We start from the raw sequence: 19,828 nt of genomic DNA on the forward strand, positions 1-19,828 counted from the left end.
TGCGACAGGTATGGTACGGTAAAGTTCGACAGGTATAGTACGGTACGGTAAAGTGCGACAGGTATGGTACGGTAAAGTGCGGCAGGTATGGTACGGTACGGTAAAGTGCGACAGGTATGGTACGGTAAAGTGCGGCAGGTATGGTACGGTAAAGTGCGACATGTATGGCACGGTAAAGTGCGACAGGTATGGTACGGTAAAGTGCGACATGTATGGTACGGTAAAGTGCGGCAGTCAGTCATACATGCTCTCGAGCCGACTTCCAGGAAATGCCGCGTTCCTTTGAGTCTAACTAAAACGCCCAACCTATTTGATATAGGGGATTAGTGTGAAGAGGAAACTGAGCTATATATAATTGGAAGTTGATGAGGCCTGGCCTAGCCTACAAACAAACAATTCGATTCAGTGAATTTGCTAATTAATATCAACCACAGTGTTGACGTTTAAGCGTGAACAAATGTGATCATTTCATCAACGTATAGAGATACAAAATAATAATGATATTATTATCGTACGATTTAGCAATGAACTACGGGGTAATGTCCACCATGTGTGTAGCGGCTACTCGTTGTCTCGTAGTTAGAGGCTGTGGTAGTTGTGACAGTATCAATTCTCTGAAGGTGCATCACCCCGTGCCCTTCGTAGTGTCATCATCACTGTTTAATGTTAATGAAGGCTGCTGCCGACAAAAAGGCTTGACCATCATAATACAGTACAAATATTAAGGGGAATGAGTGTCCATTGGCAGCGGACTTCGACATACTGCATTATTTCCCCTGTCACGTGGAATGTCCCCCTTCATAGAGATCTTCCTCATAAATAAAGGTGCCCCAAAGGAAGGGTTTTACTTTTTGTCTCTCTAGGCCATTTATAGCAAATTACTGACCACAAAAACGTGGCTGCAAACATCGCAGGTTGATTCACGCAGGCGGGGGCAAACACAATTATTAGAAGGGCATTTTCTTAAGTTGCGTAGATTGCGTTACGTTGCGTCGCTAGTGGCAACCATGCTTTATCATGTGTTTGTACATAATCATCTCCTTAAAATAAGTAACTACGATAGAGTACTTTGTGTAATGAAATTATTCAGTGTATTGTTGAAATGATTAACCATACAATGCGATCTATAATAACTCATTACAGTCGAATTAAAATGGTCTCCAGAAGCCAACCAAGTGAACATCATCTATACACTACTTACTCATGAGTGTTTATAGATTAATCACTTTAAATCATTGTATGTTTAACAAATTGAAAATCTATCCTGCTTAGACCCTTAAATCTCCTAGTGATTTTTAAAAGGATCTCTTTGGTTTGGTCAACTATGGACAAATTGTTACCGATTATTTTGGCCTTGGCTATGTACTTATTATTGACACCGGGGTCGATAACAAAGAAGTAGGTAATTATTGTATTCCGTGTATAAATCGTTTTAAACGAATGAAATCACCTTCATTTTCTTCGACTATTGTAAACGAATTGATGCTTTACAATAGATGGACTGTAAAAGTCCCACGATCTCTCAAGTTGCAAGTGGTTTGGCTGCAGGGATTCGGATGTGACTATTTTTAACAGTTTTAAAACATAGCATAAACAATCGAAAATATATCATTTTTTTTATATAAATCTTTATTGTATTTCTTTCAAAAAAAGACAAAAGACCAAAAAATAATAATCTGGCCCCTGTATTTTTTAGTAGAGGATATGTGGGCTTCTTGACGTAATTATTTTTACCTGTTATAACAATAGTGAGAGAGTCGCGCACAAACACGCGCGTTTGCCTGTACTATATTACGTCAATAATCGTTGTTGCCCGTGACGTGTGCAAATGCGCATTTGTGTGTAGTAAACCAACATTGAATGTCCGTTTATAATAATTTAACCAACTTTAATAATAGACTTCAAACACTGAATGATGAACATAATGTTTGATTAACAGTTCACCGCCCCCCAGTGACCGTTTATGTAATCACACCGACGTCGCCAACAATATCAACCACATTTAGCAATGTTTTCATTCCTGCATATTCAGACGAGAAACACCAAAGTGAAAGGGATAAAACAAAATGCAAAACAATTTAAGAAAATTTGATTTTGTTATAACATACCGGTATACATCCATGAAGGTATATAACTCCATGATACAGTCGGTCGGCCACCTAAACGTAACTAATTTAGTTGTTACAGTAACATTCGTAGTAAAACATTTCGAATTGTCATACTCAAATGGAAAATAATAATAATTAGTATGTTCTCCTTCTTTCCTTCAAATCTCATAACCCTGTTAGATCCTTATATTCGAACTATCGCTTGTGATTGGTCAACTCACTTGCGTTGCGCGTACGTCGTTGCGTTGCGTCCAAGTGGGAACCAAACTTTTTATAATGACGTTTTCCTCGAGCCCAAACTTACGTCACCAATCTAACAATAACATGCACCCGTCGTCACATTGACACCAACAATAGTTTGTTTGCCCTCGTAAAATGGTTGATTAACGTTTAATGTCAGTTGTAAATTAGTGTAAATGTCATCTTTAGTCCATACGTGGTCAATTTCGGCGCCGTATCTTTTAGTATATTTCATGAGCTGCAAGTGAAAAGAGGTATCTAGACGTACGGACGGGCGGGCGTCTATATTAACATTTAAAGACTCATAAAATAAGACTACTATTTGTTTGTTAGTTATACCATTATAAACGATGAGTTAAGGACTTTGATTGTTTTCAGTGCATAAACTTCGTAATTTGTGATCTTCACACTCGATCCTTTGGTCAAATAAATATCGCTTGATATTATTATGTCTGATGATGACCCGTTTATAATGCTGTTATAAAGTTGTTATTCAGGCATGAGTATTTGTTCAACACAACGGAGGTTGAGATGAAACGGCCGTCTACTCTCCTCTTCTTTAATACTAGTCTGTATTCCAACCTATAATATTGGTAAAGATACATATTTTGGCATACATGGTTTCATACGTATAATCTTAAGCTCGGAATTCCAGACAAAAATCGAAACGTCGACTATCATAACAATACCGTACAGAATTGGGGCTGTGAATTAGAAAAATGTATCAAAATGAATTTATAAAAACAGGAACGCATTTACGAGACAAGCAATTAAACATAATATATCTCCACATCAGTATTGCAATCTGTACAAATTACCTATCCACGAGATTGATATAGCATGGTGTTTGATGTGTATCGCTTATATCGCCATATATACATAGCATGGTGTTTGATGTCTATCGCTTATATCGCCATATATACATAGCATGGTGTTGGATGTGTATCGCTTATATCGCCATATTTACATAGCATGGTGTTGGATGTGTATCGCTTATATCGCCATATATACATGGCAATTCTAAAAGTTCTACAAATTCATTGAATTTATAATATGAATTTGTTGTATTACGCCCATATTGAGTTCCGCATATTTTAAATTTTGAGACATTATTTTTGTCAAATATTTTGTTTGTGATTTATGAACTCCGTAAGTGGTTATGTAAATAAAGTTTTTGAAATTCATTTCATTGCACCACTTATTGATGAAATGAATTAAAGGATAAGTCCTGACTTTAAAATGTATTATGAATTGTTGACGCGAAATGCGTTCCAATATAAGCAAGTGTAGGGTAAGAAAACTATTTTTTCTCTAAAAATCTTTCTTAAATTGTGTAAAACATGTTAGGTACGATGGTAAACATTCTGACGCGCTAAACAATACGGTAAGCGATGTAGCTGTTTTTCCCTTCCCCTCCAGGGGACAATCTTAAAGCTTTCTACACTATCAAACATTATGTGATAATAAAATGTGATGTGCCCATATATAGACATGATGATGTCATATCACTACCATATTTTGGCATGTCACTACCATATATGGGCACATCACACTTGTCAAACTAGTTTGATAGTGTAGACAGAGTTTAACGTTCTGCTTGTACCGCATACTACCGTTACAATGGCCTACTTTTTCACGACAATTCTGTATACCACAACACGTGCCTCCGCAGAAGTACGCCCGTTGCTGAGTGTGATTGTTGCTTTAGGGCCAAAACGAAACAAACTTCCAGCCTAGCTTGAAAGAGAATCCCTAAAATAAAGAAAACCGACTAAACTTGTAGGAAATGAAGATTAATTGAACTTATAGACAATCGGTAAACATCAAATGCTCCTGTCGGCAGCTGGATAACCGAAAACCAAACAAGTCAAACAGGTACTATATTCATTCCATTTATTTTGCTCGCTTTAATATAGATTTTTAGGGTGAAATGGAAAAGATTGGCTTCGAAAGATAAATAAAGTTGGTGTTGTGTTTGATTACCTTTGATCTAGTAACATAATTATCACATTCAAATTCAGTATTAAATTATTCCAGAGACAAAATAAATGAATAGAATGGGTTATTAACTTATAATCGATCAATTGACTCATTAGAATTATTATTATCAAATTAATAATTTTGTTTTATATACCTTGACGGTAAATTTGCAATTTAAAAAAAAGTTAATTTATTAAAGTAACTTAAATTTGCCCAGGCCACCCACAATATCTAAGCACCGCATTAAAGTGCCGCCTGCTGGACGGAAGCCATTTTATCACACTCAAACTTTATTTCAACACTCGGCTTGAGTCGGTGGGTTGTCGAAAATTAGTAATGCTGTGGAGAGAGGTCAGAAATGTCTACAGTGCACCCAACATAATTGATTATCCCAAAGTTCTAAAACGAAGAACTTCAATTTCTTTTGTTTTATGTAAGAAAAATTTATGTTTATCTATTTATCGTCGATCGTTATTCTTCTAATAACGATAATGAAAGATGCTGAATTATTGTAGTGAAGTGTCTATTCCAGTGACATCTTTGTTTCTGCCTAATTGTCAATTGTCAATAGGTACACAATAAAGTGTACCGTACACCAAAATCTATTTTATAAATATGAATTGTCCTAAACCCTTTCATTTATTCCGACATTGCTACTCAAATAGCACTTGATATGACTATTAACGCCATAATTGTTGTTTTATAGACATTAAGATGAACATTCTTTGTCGAACTTGACGGATTGGCGACGAAGCGTTACTTAATTTTATTAAGTGTTGACATTGTACCCAAAATTGTCTAAGCGATTGTGTATTTGTTCTTTTCATAATGTTTAACTCTTCCCATCGTCACTGTTGTCTACTAGCCACAGTGCAGCCTCCGGGGACCTGTTTTACCAATTTGGGGACGTCGGGTCTACGCGTACTTGAAAAGTAGACGAACTTATTTAAAAGAGGCAAATATACAGTTCGGAGAAGAAAAACTTTATTAGTTGTGTATCAACTTATCCGTATTGTACATACTAAGCAAACATGCTTAGATTCCAATTACATATTTTTTCTTCCATAGACTGGTTGTTTGTATAAAATTTAATGAACTATTAAGGCTCTTATGACTGTAAATTTTCGTATAAGTTTGTTCAACTTTCTTTGTCGTAAACTTGGAAGTTGTCTTGCCGTATTATTTTACCCGTGCAGATTAATTTGTGTGTGTATGATGACTTTCAATTTTGTGTGCAAAGTAAAAATGGGAAAACAGGATGGAAAGAATAAAAGAAGACGAAGAATAAAAAGCTACGGTAGCGTAAGAAGTACAAATTGAAACTTGTCACAAACCACATTTCTTTGTATGGTGATGTAAGTTAATCCAGGTTGACAACAGTAGGTGAAATGAGAAACGAAATAAAACACAAAAAATGAGAAAGTGAGGTGTAGAGACTATACGTATTCACATGGGCCTTATGTCACATACTAAGGACTTGGTTTAATCAAATTGAGAAACGTCTTCCAATGGCATTAATAACAATAATTTAACAATAATTTTTGTTGTATAATACGTGTTGTATTTCAGTTATTGATTGGTTTAATTTGACAGGATTGGATCAAGCTGTTTAGGCACTGTCCACATACCTTGTTCAAAGTGTCCATTCACCGCCAGCTGTGATTAAACAGTGTTCTTTACTAATCAGCGTTAGGCCTACATATTGCCTTCTATACATCGAAAGAATGTCGAGGAGGCCCGGTACACAAAAAAATAACTAGGCCTACAATCGTTAAATCAACCGGCATAATGTTGACCTACAACACCTTAACAATGTTATTCTTGCTGACTCGGGTGTCTAAAGGTAAAGAGATTGGGCTTAACAGGTATTTAGGCCGTTTACTTTAAGCATACAAACTTAAACATCTTGTGGTTGTTGGTCTTTTGTAAACTTTGTCCACTGGCTCTTAGCTTGTGTATTATTCCAGCAGATTTTATTGGCAAATAAAGAGAAATAAAAGACTTAAACTGTACAGGGTTTAATTTACCTTACAAGTCTTTGATCTAGGCCGATAATTGCTTCAAGAATTTGCCAGGAGAGTTTCCACCAGCTACAACAATCGTGTTGAATTCAGGGCACCTCGAAGAAGCGAGCAAAGTATTAATAATCATGCAAGTAGTGTATCATATTACACCTGCGTAGTGGGCTACGTATTTTACTATTGAAATGTAACAATACAATCTGCTGTTTTCACTGTTTTAATAATACTCATAGCTATAAACATTCCATTTACTTCTAATCCGATATGATATAGTGCATATGGGTTAACGACCAAGCATGTTGATCCGATATAAGTTGTCGATGTATTATATAATAATTAATAAAACTGTGATATAAGGCCTCTCATCTTCTAATACTAGCAGATCCCGACTCCCCCCACCCCCCCCCCCCTCCACCTATCAACTAATACGACAGGATAATAACTCATTGTAATATACACACTAAATTTACGTAAATATTTCTTTTAACCCAAACCCCAAAACATACCAAAGTGTAATTAGTTTTTTCCAATTATTTCAAACATTAAAGTTGGTTTGCGGTACACCACGTGTTTCCAAAAAGGAAGTAAAGTTAGAGAATGACGTATTCAAATTGTGTTCTAAACACTTGAGTTACAATACAAAGGTAAACGCGTTACGATATGACGCAATCAGATGATAACTGATACGCACATTGAATATGAGAAGAGAACAAACCACTTTGTTGAACGCAAAGTATCAATTTGCGTCATTGTGTTCACTCCTGTGTATTGTATAACTTTATATTCTTAAGAATATACTAATTGTTCTCTGACGGACGGAGATGTTTATCATTCTCTTGCAGTCACGCAGTAGAGTTTCCATACAAATTGCTTTTTACCTGTTTTACAATAGGCCTGTGTACAATCCCGCCTACAATCTTAGTAATTGTTAATACCACGAGGATTTTACTTCGAACACAGCCTGTCTTCAGATGAAAGAGTGTACAATTTGTAAAACGTTTCTTGTACAGTACGGTAGGCCTACTTAGTTTGCAATAGAATGATTAAAACATGTTTTAACAATGCAGTAGCAAACAATAGGCCTACAGCAGCAGTGTGTTAGTTCAGATATCCTAAATAGACATTCACAGAAAATGAAATGAGGGAAAATATTATGTTTAACTGTCGCCCCCTCCCACTTAATAGTGCTTCAATCTGCCGCTGTGTTTTAACGACATTTTACGCTCGAGTTCATCGTTGACCTTATCAAACACTCCATTAGCGTAATTTACTGCAGTATTAAGTACAAAACAAACAATGTGATAACCTCATTAACACGTCATTATCATGTGTACACACATGGCATCATGACGCCATAATCAATAATGTATAATTAACTGTCATTTTCTGATTTCGTTTGTTAGTGAATTCAAACTCGTCGCTCAGACTGACACTTTCAGTAAGTGTATTCATACATTGACATCAGAAATACCACGCTATTTGACAAAACGCTGGGTCCTTTTTCATTCACAATTACAGTATTTTAAAATAGTAGAAATATACCATCATAACTGTAGGCCTACTACATTTTATAATGTATAGGTATGGTTGAATCTGACAATAATTTACATGATTGTACAGCATATTTCAATCTCATTTATAGGCCTACTGTCGCGTTGCATCGATGATACGATATACTTTTTTTCTTACATTGAGCTACTTTTACTCTTGTCATCAAGACCTTTCAGATCCGCCGGAAACAATTAATTTTCGTGACCTGTTAGGTCACACCATTCCTTTCATCGGATAAATGTGGGTGGGGGCTTTGAATGACTTTGGTCTATCAAGTAATAATCAGAAAACATAATACAGTAGTAGTAGTAATCATTCTTGTCCGTAATGGACAATTTTCTTTCTAGGCAGTAAGAAGTAGAAGAGTGTTCTTGTGTTATGCTCACATTCTTTCGTCAATTTCATTTTGATCTACTGTTCCCATTTTCTTCGACCTTTATGTCCATCAATATTATTTGTTGTTCTTCTGACTTTAGCTTCACTTAATTATGCATCTAAGTGAATCTTGACAAACCTGGATTATGACACACCACATTTTATTATACGGATCAAGCTTTGAGTGAATCATCCAAGAAAGAACCGTGTAAATACGCATTACCGCTCCGAACACCTTAATAGCTATTAATCGAAGAAAGTAACCGTACCGCTAGTAAATAGCCTATCCTACAAATCCTTACAAGTTATTAAGCGCTATAATAGATATGATTTATTGTGTAGAGATGCTATACCTGTCAAAAAGAACCACTCGGGAACGTTTGAATGAGGTGTTTAAACATCATCGACTTCCGACTTTCTCTAAAAACTAATTATATTTATAATGAGCCGCTTAAGTTATTACAGATAATATAATATAAATTTATTAATAGTTCATGGAAGCAATGTTTAAAAACCAATAAGTTATTTGTCAATGGGAATGAAGATGTAAGGAATATACATATAAAAAACGGTGTGACAGTTTTTTATTCAAAAATTCAATTTAGTGAAATTAAAGATTTTATCCAAACATTAGAAAATCTATTACCAGCATATTTTTATTATGGAAAATATGTTCATTTCTCTTTTGATTTTTCTTGCTCCCTTTGGGAGTTCTGCATTTATGTTTATTTTACAACTTTGACGAAATTGGCGTTCCATAAGACCTACTGTATTTTATTTTGAAGAAAAGTACACTGGCTATAGACAACATGCATATCTTCTTTTTCTCATTGTGAAATAAACAAATATTGATAATATTGTGATTCCGGATCTATATTCAGATATTTTTTTGTATTAACCTTTAAAAATCAAGCTTCATAAACAAATATTTTGATAACAGAAAGAAAAACAAAAACAATTGCTACATTAGAAACGATTGAAATTAAAAAGCCGGGGAATTCCCGTATAATATTATGGTTTTGTTGAAATTAGTTAACCGTGTTGAATTTAGTTGATACGCACGTATATGTCGTCATCAATGCGTTTAATGATTAACAGTTAGAAATCGAATCCGAAAACATAATGTGATATTGAATTATATAGTTTTATGCAAATTGAGTGACTGAACAGGTAGAATCTAACACACTATCAAACTTTATGTGACAAAAAATGTGATGTGCCCATAAATGGACATGATGATGTCATATCACTACCATATTTGAGCATATCACTACCATATTTGGGCACATCACACATTTTTTGTCAAACTAGTTAAATGAGTGAATGTAGACAGAGGTTTACTGTAGTAATCCACACACTGGCCTACCGTACTTAAATCATTGTAGGACTACCGTACTTAAATCATTGTAGGACTACCGTACTTAAATCATTGTAGGACTACCGTACTTAAATCATTGTAGGACTACCGTATACTTAAATCATTGTAGGACTACCGTACTTAAATCATTGTAGGACTACCGTACTTAAATCATTGTAGGACTACCGTATACTTAAATCATTGTAGGACTACCGTACTTAAATCATTGTAGGACTACCGTATACTTAAATCATTGTAGGACTACCGTACTTAAATCATTGTAGGACTACCGTACTTTAAGCATTGTAGGACTACCGTACTTAAATCATTGTAGGACTTTTTATAAATCGCAAACCGGACACTGGATGAAACTTCATCATATTTTCAAAATAGCAAGCTATATGCCGAGTATACAACCGCTCAAAACTGAGTTAAAATATAAATTCATATAGGCCGCGCCAATATTGAACTTTTATAGACGAGAGGGGAGACTCACTCCCTTACGTCACTGCAAACTGCACCGAATAAAACATATCGGAACGATAACAACAAAAAACACAAGATCAACAAACTGTTACAAAATAGGTATGATTTAAGTTTATTTGACGCAATATGAATACGTCTGACGCATTATGAATACGTCTGACGCAATATGAATACGTCTGACTTCTAACACTGCTTTGACCTTTGACATGATTGCAAGTTCTATGACATTTTATACTGTATTAGTTTATTAATATTACGTAAACACAAGTCCCGACATTTTCACATAAACAGCAGTCTAACATAAGTCAACGTAATGTAACTGCACATTTGACGGCGATCGCCTTCCATACATGGTTTATTAAGTATAGAACAACTGATTTGTTTTAACTAATGTTATTATATCAAGGTATATAGTATAATTACGTTGGGATATTACTCTGTTCATAAAGGTTAAACGATCAAATTCAACTGTTGATAATTTATCAGAAATTAAGATAATAATAGAAAAATAAAATATAGTTTTAAAATAATAAATAACAATGGTAGAAATAACAAACGTATTTATAAATAAATATAAAAATAAATAACAATATATCAAAATTATATATTTATTCGTTAACCTTAAACAATGTGTTTTCTATAGAATATGGGATATAATTAGGATGTGTAGAGAATAGTCACCTCCCAGTCAGACATGTACGAACACTTTTTCTTTGGGATTTTTTTTATCATAAATTACTGATGGGCCTTAAAGAATAGTTGATTAACCCTCATTACTATAACCATAAACATTACCCTGTAAAAAAGTTTTTACATTTCTGTAAAAAAACTTTTACAAACCTTTATAATAATTTGTTGTTTAACGATAAGCTTAGAGTTTACACAAGGCCAAAATAGATGCGTTTGACATTTATTTCGAAAAACATACAGGGCTGATCCAGCATGCATAGCACGAGCGTCACACATGCGTTTATAGGAATCAACGACGCATAACGCGTTAATAAGTATAAACGACGCATAGATACTGTGCTATTGTGTGAATCAACATGTGTAAGAGGCATACATGTTTCGAGAAAAACTGTTTGCTGTGATAAGATATCACGTTCAATCCTACAACACAACAATGTGTGAAAGCCATGTTTTAGTGCAGCAGACCATAATTGGTGAGTTTTGTCACTAATTTAAAAGCGTTTTAAAATCGCCTGTTGATCTTTTTGTGTTTGAACTAGCACCCCGGAACAAGTTTATTTTCTCCCAGCAGAAGGTTTACTTCTTATGGCTAATGTAATCGTGTCGGTGGCCTAAGGGAATATCATAGAACAATTGGAACATTGTAGAAGAACAATAAACAGATGTATAACCTAGTATGGTTAATGTAACTATATTATCTCATTACACATATATAATATTATAATATACTACGTCATACGGTAAGTGTACACTTACATGACGTCATCATTTTACGTTACGTCACACTAGATCATGTAACAAATTCATAACGTGTACGCATTGATCACGAATAATATGTAATACTTTTTCCGGTATTCTACAGTTTTGTTGTTTCAATTTACAATATAAGAAATACAACAGTATCTCCGTAACCTTTCAGGGGTCATTTACAAAGAAAGGTTTGAATTACATAACTTTGAATAAATACAAAAATATTTTCTATCTCAATCAATATCTGCTCCATCTTGCCCAGTACTAATAAATATCAACACTGTACAAGATTACTTCTTCCAGTTGGTCGTAATTGTTATGTTTTTGGATATACATATTTATCAATATTGAACCACTGTAGTAACGTGTAGTGAGTGATGCTTAACTCCTCCGCTTATAGCAGCATTCGATAACTTATTTCACTTTCTTGGATAATACATAACATACGTCGGATAACTCCTGAGTCGTTTATTAATATAACTTTTGATATAAATCGCTGAAGAAACGGTATTTATACCGTATTTTCGAGAATGATAGTACTATACAATAGCATGTACGGGTGGATGTTGATTGTTGCCAACTCATAGTGTCTTAACGTCATGAATAAACTCAAATCACTCGAGACAAGTTCTGATTGGAATCCGTCATCGAATTTCTACCACGTTTTAGTGTCAATTGTGGCATCCCAATGAGATGGGTGTATATTTATGCTAGAACGCATTGCACACACATGAAGTTGTTGATAAACGCATAGTTGACGCGTTCCATTACCATTAGTCCTCGATTTCCCTGTTGGTAATGTGCCTAATTGGTATATTATTAGAGCGTTTTGTTTTCCCTCAGATCCTTACGTTCAATTACGTCAACAAGTGTTTTTGCGTGAACGTTATCAACGGTTTGCATTACGTTTTAGTGAGCTGGTATACGTCTTCCCTCTCCTGAATTCCACCTTACAATAAATAGTTCTTCTTGGAAGTCGAAATAATTTATAATATAACTTACTCATTTCATATAAAAATTACATCGATTTATACAATAGAATATATGTTGCGTCTCACTGTCTAGTTAATGTTTTTCACCTTTTATTTGATATCACATCTTTTAAAAATATAGTTTTTTTAGGATCTACCCTTGTGTTGTTTGCTCGTCTGGGATATCCATCTCTTGAAAATAACAATTTCCACGTAAGTTTATCTACAGGGCTATACGTAGTATATAGATCCACCATTTCTTCTTTGTAAAAACAATAATACTTTTTTCTGTCTCTTTTTGGCGACATCTGCAAAATATAAAAAAATTATCATTATTTATAAATATATCACACATTTTTTAGAAAAACAACAAAAGCTTAATTGCAATTAAACAAAATTCATGTCTGACGTCATGTGTCACGATTTTGGAATAATTTGCATACAGGTAGTCACATGCTGGATGTGTGTGATGGGGAATGCGGCCATAGCACGTCAGTAAAGTTACGGCGTTAAGATTGCATCCTTAAATAAAGGCGATAATTATTTTATGTGATTCTTTTTGTTTATGTGTGTGTACTGTATATATCTCAATTTTCCTCCTGTATTGATTGAAATTGAAATACAAACTTACCATTGCGACCATTTTGCCGTTTTTTCGATGAATGCAAAGATATAATTTACTTTTTTCGCCCATTATTGTAATTCCTTCTTTTCTAAAATCTGTTATTATCACAGCTGTAAGATAAAACAAAAATAATATTTAAAATAAAACCATTCATTAATAAATAAATTCGCAATTAACAGAATAGGTTTGGTTCTCACTTAGGCGCAACGCAATGGCGTACGCGCGCAACGCGGTGAATTGACTAATCACAACGACAGTTTGGATGGTCCATCGCGCTTTATAGTGGAAACCAAACGTAAAAGATAATTCTATAATTTAACTTAGGCCTAGACAATATGCATTTAGTATAGCAATAGTAATCCAGGCAATATTGAACTTTTGGCTTTTAGTTTACAGCTTCGAAACTAGGTCCCATAATAGTACACTAGAAATATGATTTTGAATATTCCGTGAGAGACGTTGGATTTCTCAAACAAGTGGAATAATAGGCGAGCATATAGGAGTGTTTGCTCAAATTCAATGCACCATGTTGTTGTACCAAGGTTTCCTTGAACTTTCGAATAAGCTGATCATCGTAGCATTAATAACTAGCCCTGCTGTAAATATAAAATATACACACTAAAATCCCCGCCCTGGGCCACCTTTAATACAAGCATCAACAACGCTTTGCAACAATTAAAGAAAATACCAAACCTAAAGGAAATTACAAAGTTATTCATCCACATACTACTCTGCTAATAGTGCCAAATATTCTTTTGCCCGATTGCTATAAAGCTATAACGATCTGATTTCTACTGATAATTATATAATTTTCCTATTAATAATATTAGATAAAAGGACAGATCGATTGTAGATAAGTGTTGGAGTTTTGTTATTATGTTGTAATTGTATCCACTGATTGAGGAGGGCAAAATAACTTGGTGAATACCTGTTGGTGGATAAAGCCATAAGCCTGATTTACACGAAATACTCGTACAACCTTTATAGGCATGTACCTTTTTACAAGAGGCTGTGATAAACACACATTTAGGCCTATAACAGGCTAAATGAAGTTTTTAAAAAAATGATTTACAAATACAAACTTTGATTTGAAAGATGACAATTAGAATTGTGAGAAGAGTTAGAATGAACGATGGAATGATAAGGGCACGAAAACTGTAAGGTTAAGAGCCTTTTCACACACAATTCAATTAAGTAGATGTAGGCCTATCTGAGAAACTTTGGTTGCACTTTTTATTCCATTAGGCAATTTAACTCTTTCAGACAATAATTTGATTTCAAACATGGATTACAAACAGTATACAGAAAATGGGCATCATTACGCTATTGCACTGTAACAGTGTATCACTACATGCTAATTTGGTTTTACAAGAGTCAAAGCGTGTAATATCAGGGCATAGCATTGTTAACAGCTGCATATTATGTTTACTTGTTGAATCTGAAGAAAAACGATAATTGTTGTAAATCTGTGTTTCTTGCGTTGTTCAATGATATTTACACGACTGGGTCTGAGGTCACCCTCATTGTGTGTTCATCGCTTATCGGTTAATTAGGACGTTGTAGCGTTATGAATTTCATCCATGACGTATTACGTTGGGAGGGATCCATTTTCGGCTCATTAGTCCCCCCTCAAACTTGATTGACCGTGTGGAAAACATATCTGCAAATAACCAATAAAATGACAAAACAAATGAGGCGTTGATTCCGATTGTTGGCCATTTCAAGGTATCGATAGTATTATAAATAACACGCGGTTGAATAGAAATTCATTAGACGAACTTAACCGAGGCTCAGTATTAAATTAAATAACACTTTGCTTGTTGAAACAGCGGTCAGCTGCGCGCGTACGTGAGCTAAGCTAAAGCGTGGTTCTCACTAGCGACGCAACACAAGGACGTAACGCAACGCAAGTGAATTGACCAATCACAAGCGATGGCTTATTCGCTTGTGATTGCTAACTGTCTATAACTTCGCTTGTCATTGGTTAAAAAGCTTGCGTTGCGTTTACGTCTTTGCCTTACATTCTAGTGGGAACCAAGCTTAAGTTCGGTATGTTGCGCGTAACGGTATATATTATATAATATTGCTACAATAAAGGTGTATTCACACAATTATCGGTATTAACACTGCAAAAAGACGCAAAGTTTCACGCGCGCTTGTATATCCGAATGTGAACGCAAATAATCAAAGATCATCGTAAACTAAAAGCAGGAAATAGAAAACAAATGTTATCAATTTATTTATCAATTTGCTGTGAGCCATTTATAACTGAAACATTTTTCCGCTTACTGGCTAATTGTGGGTAATTACCTGGATTAAGGCATTGATCAGGGTGTTTAGTGTGTCAGCTTGTTATATCAAATAACTTTCATTTAGGCCTACAATATTGTAATCGTAATTAGGTATGCCTAATTATTGATTGATTTCTTGTTTAAGATTTTACACTTCAATCTCATTGTACACAGAAATGATCCTTGATAAATATTACATTTTCATTTAAATGTTATATTAAACTAACTTTCGATAATGATGTTATACATTTTGTTGTAGTATGTTTTGTATAATGTTGCACAAAATGGCTAAATGTCAGTGACTGGCGAACTAACTGGTCTTTACCCAATGTGAAAAATATCCAATAAGTAGGCCTAAGTTACCAACATCTTGACACATGCCTACAGAGCAGACCTATACGAATCAGTGACTAATATCCGTGTCGAAATTCATTTAAAATGAGTCAGTCAGAATTAAAAAATGATGATAATTTCTTTATATAATTATCGGACATTTGTCGAATTTGTTGGTTCTTAGTTTTTTAACAATTTTTTAAAATAATTAGGCCGAATAATAAAATGTTACTGCATAAATGTCATATGACATATCCAAAGGTGCTACTTTCGTAACGTAATATCACCCGTCCTAAACACCCAGTGGATATCGTGACCACTCATCATAACCACCAAATGGTCCCATCGGAACCACCAAATTGTCCCTCCACCAAATTAACTCCCGAAGGCGGCCTAAAATGACTCGTATTGCATGCATTGTTTGTAAAGTTCTTTACACTTAAAGCTGTTTTACTTCATACTAAATAACGTAATTTGTGGAATCCGTTTGCTTAATTTAGTGAAATTTAGTCATCGTGTAATGAATATACTTACACTGCATCGTCATTCGTGTACAAATAAAACATTGTGTGTATATGGACATAACATTTATACCCCTCCCTGATTGTTTGTGGTTTAAACACTCTTAAACTCCGTCATCTTGCAGTTGGCATAATATTTAGTTGTCGGTATGTGGTTGATGTAGTTTTAGTGTTGTTATGTTAGGCCAACAAACCCTGGGGCCTAAAGTCCTTTAAACATGATTGAAGATCGACCTTTCAACAATCTCTTACAACAGATTCTGAATCATCGGCGGCTTAGAAGTTCAGCTAGTCATAACAGACAGCAGAGAATGAGAAATTAGATATTGTGCGATCGCGTCGTTTGTATGCGTTTGTGTGCGTTTGAAATAAATAAGAAACGCGTAAACTTGTATTTCTTTCATCTTTGCGATGTGTAGATTCTTAACTATTAGTAATTACCAGTCTGTTTAATATATCGACATCCAGTTGATGGGTAATTTAGTTTGTGTTAACCAATTGTTGAAATACCTTTGTAAAATCGAGTACCCAAATTAAGTACGCATTTGAAAACAAAACTTCAAACTTTAAACAGTTTTGTTTGCACTTTATCCGCTGTTGTATTTTAATGATAAATCGATTTAGCTGAATGAAACTGACTAAGTAGATGTACTCTGAGCGTAAGGCATTATTTGCTTGTTGGGTTGATCTGTAAGCCTTTGCTTTGTGGAGAGGGCTTGCTAGGTTTCTATTCGAACCGACATGCATTGTGCCGAGACATTGAAGGTATTAGATGCGGTAAGAACTATTGTATATTAACTTCATTAGAAGTTTATTGCTGTTGCAACGGGTCAACACTTTCCTCATCACAATACAAACATTGCTTAGAAATCCACTCAGCTCGTAATAAGTGGACAGCTTTGTTTTGCCATTGTAGAAATAACACGGGTGAAGCCTATGATCACGGAGGAATGATTAGATCGTCTATTCCCACGGAATGATTAGATCGTCTATTCCTACGGAATAATTGGATCGTCTATCCCCACCCATCAACTCCTCCTTCATACTCAAAACAAATTAAAACATCGATATACAAAAGTTATTTTATACTTTTTATCCAGGGTGTGTTTTATAAAAGAAGCCTTGTATATATAAACGAAGGCCAACGCTTATTATGAATATTACCAACTCAGTATATCCGCGTATTACTGTTAATTAGTTGCGATTTTTTCTTTATAAAAAAGACTTTTAAGTTCTTTAGTTATTCATTCGTTTTAATATAAACGCATTAAACCGTAAGTGGGAGTTAAACAGATCCGAGGCCGCGATGAGGGACGACAAGTGAGCGATACATTTAACAAGTCTTGATATTGATAATTAGTCATGATACCAACACAAAATTTACGCGCGCACGTACAAGAGCTGTACCATCATCTGTATATAAACGCGTGCGGTTTTTCTTAGTCAAAATTACGAGTTCTTTCCGTATTTTATATAGGGATTCTGTATTTAGAGGTCAATTTTCCATTGAAATATAAGGTGACCTATAATAATACAGATGTATTTAAAAAGTTCACTGTCATTTATTTACAGTTCTAGACTTGGTACGGCATTCATTCAATATACCTTCTATAGGACTCTGCTGCAGCATCATATTTTGAGGTCAACAAACGCCGCGGGCGGCATATATCAATGTACTTATAAACATTTACTTTTGAGAAAATATATTGTTATACGGCATAGTTGAGTTTTCCACATGCCATAGTTTGTAAACAATATACTATAATAATTGTGTCAATTCCAGACTTATTCCTATAAATAAGTCCCAATATAAGTACGATACACCTAATCAAACACGTGGTACAGTCCCCTGACTGTGTCTGGAGAAGGAAATCAGTAACTAAAAATTCAAATTACCTAAAAAATGGAGAGGGTAAGAAAACATACAATATAAACAAAGCAATTCTTAGATACTGCAATACTTAGATAGTTACGTTCGTTATTGTTAAGTGAAGCTTATCAAATTAGTCTTCCATTTTTTAAGTAAAGGTAATTATTTAAAGATTGAATCTAAATATTTGTTTACCGATCTTGTCCGGTACGGTAGTCTTGGAATTTTCTGGCTGTTTTACTTCTCGTTTTGATTTAGCTTTTCGCTTTTATTTTGTATCTCCATTGAGATCCAGCCACTGATACCCACAGCATTGTCATTTTTTCAGTAATTTGCCTTTGGATTTATATAAACAAATCAGGCAAAGAACATTAATTCTAAACCGCCCGGTGATATACTGAAATTTAATTAATTAATTTGAAACGATAAAGATGAGGAAATCTGTGAGAATGAGAATATATAATTAGGGCCTATAGGGGCCATTTAATAAAAACCAATATTGCCTCAGCAGACATCAGCAGAATTTGGCAGTGTTGCTAGCTGGTGTATTCGACCAAAAGTTCAAACCATTTTAAATTAAAGACATTTTGTGAATCATTTCAATTGTTCAAGATACTTGTAACAGAAACGTAGCGTGAATTACAAGCATGGATTATTATACGATATATTGATATGTAAAACCAGGATCAGAAGGTGAATGATCAGAATAAATAACAGAAAATAATCAACGGGTTTACTGGTTAAAGTTGGCTCCCACTTGGATGTGACAACGCAAGTGCGTAAGCGCGTCGCCGTTTCGAAACTGACGCGTTGCGTCCAAGTGAGGAGGACAAAGCTTAAAGCTAGACAAGGTTTAACTAATAGGAAAAATATATTCTGCATTTAACGCAAAACAACCCCCCAGAAAACTTTCCTTATCCAACTCCATAAGGAATTGGAAGAAAATTAAATTGTCTATTAAAATGTAAATGTTCCGGAATTTTAGCGATGGTCGCGAGTTCTTGTGATATTTGGAACGTGTTACGATTAAACAACTGATCTCATGTTACAGTCTTACCCAATCAAATTATTACTAGGCACGTATAACCTGATTTGAGCTAATTATGTATTCACATAAAGAGATTAGTTCACTTATTCTGTTATTTTCATTTTTTAAACCCGAGGTCACTCGGTTATGAGTGAAATTATGACTAGATATTACATACTTTTTATAGATGTTTGTTGCAACAGTGAGTTTGAAGAATAACTTGTTGAACCGCCACCCAGGTATCAGATGCCGCAGCGTCCTGGGCCGCTGACATGTCAGCTAAACGCCACTGTATTTTAATTTAACAACGGGACATATGGGATAAACTTAACCTTTGTTGTACAAGATTCTCTGAAATTCATTCTTAGATGCAGAACCTTTCTAAACTTAATTAATACTTAAGTCCGAACTGTAAATACAAAGATTCGACAGGTTGCTTGAAGCCAAAAACGCTTAAAAGGCAAATTTGACTCAGTAATTGATTTCACGTTTTGTATTTGTTTGTTTGTTTTTTTATTTGTTGCTCATTCATCAAATACAAAAATACAAATGTGATTAACAGTATAATGTTTTTCTACTTCTCAGAGTTACAAACTGAAAAGCTTACAGTGTGTTTCTTCAATATTATTTTA

General features: G+C 34.6%; 1 protein-coding gene across 3 annotated transcripts in view; it reads right to left on the reverse strand.

The window, feature by feature from the left end:
• Positions 1-19,828, reverse strand: part of LOC140046095 (fibroblast growth factor 8-like) — a 251,885-nt gene that overhangs the window by 226,023 nt on the left and 6,034 nt on the right. For 2 of the 3 annotated variants that reach the window (XM_072090616.1, XM_072090615.1), the window contains exons 4-5: positions 13,161-13,264; positions 10,242-12,837 (exon numbers count right to left, since the gene is read on the reverse strand). In XM_072090616.1, coding sequence (XP_071946717.1) covers positions 12,634-12,837; positions 13,161-13,264 — 308 coding nt within the window. In that variant the 3' untranslated portion in view covers positions 10,242-12,633. Of the gene's footprint in view, positions 1-10,241; positions 12,838-13,160; positions 13,265-19,828 lie in introns of those variants that run through there. The other variant, XR_011844731.1, reaches the window with a different exon arrangement.

Source organism: Antedon mediterranea, chromosome 4 (genome assembly GCF_964355755.1).
Source record: "Antedon mediterranea chromosome 4, ecAntMedi1.1, whole genome shotgun sequence".
Classification (NCBI taxonomy): domain Eukaryota; kingdom Metazoa; phylum Echinodermata; class Crinoidea; order Comatulida; family Antedonidae; genus Antedon; species Antedon mediterranea.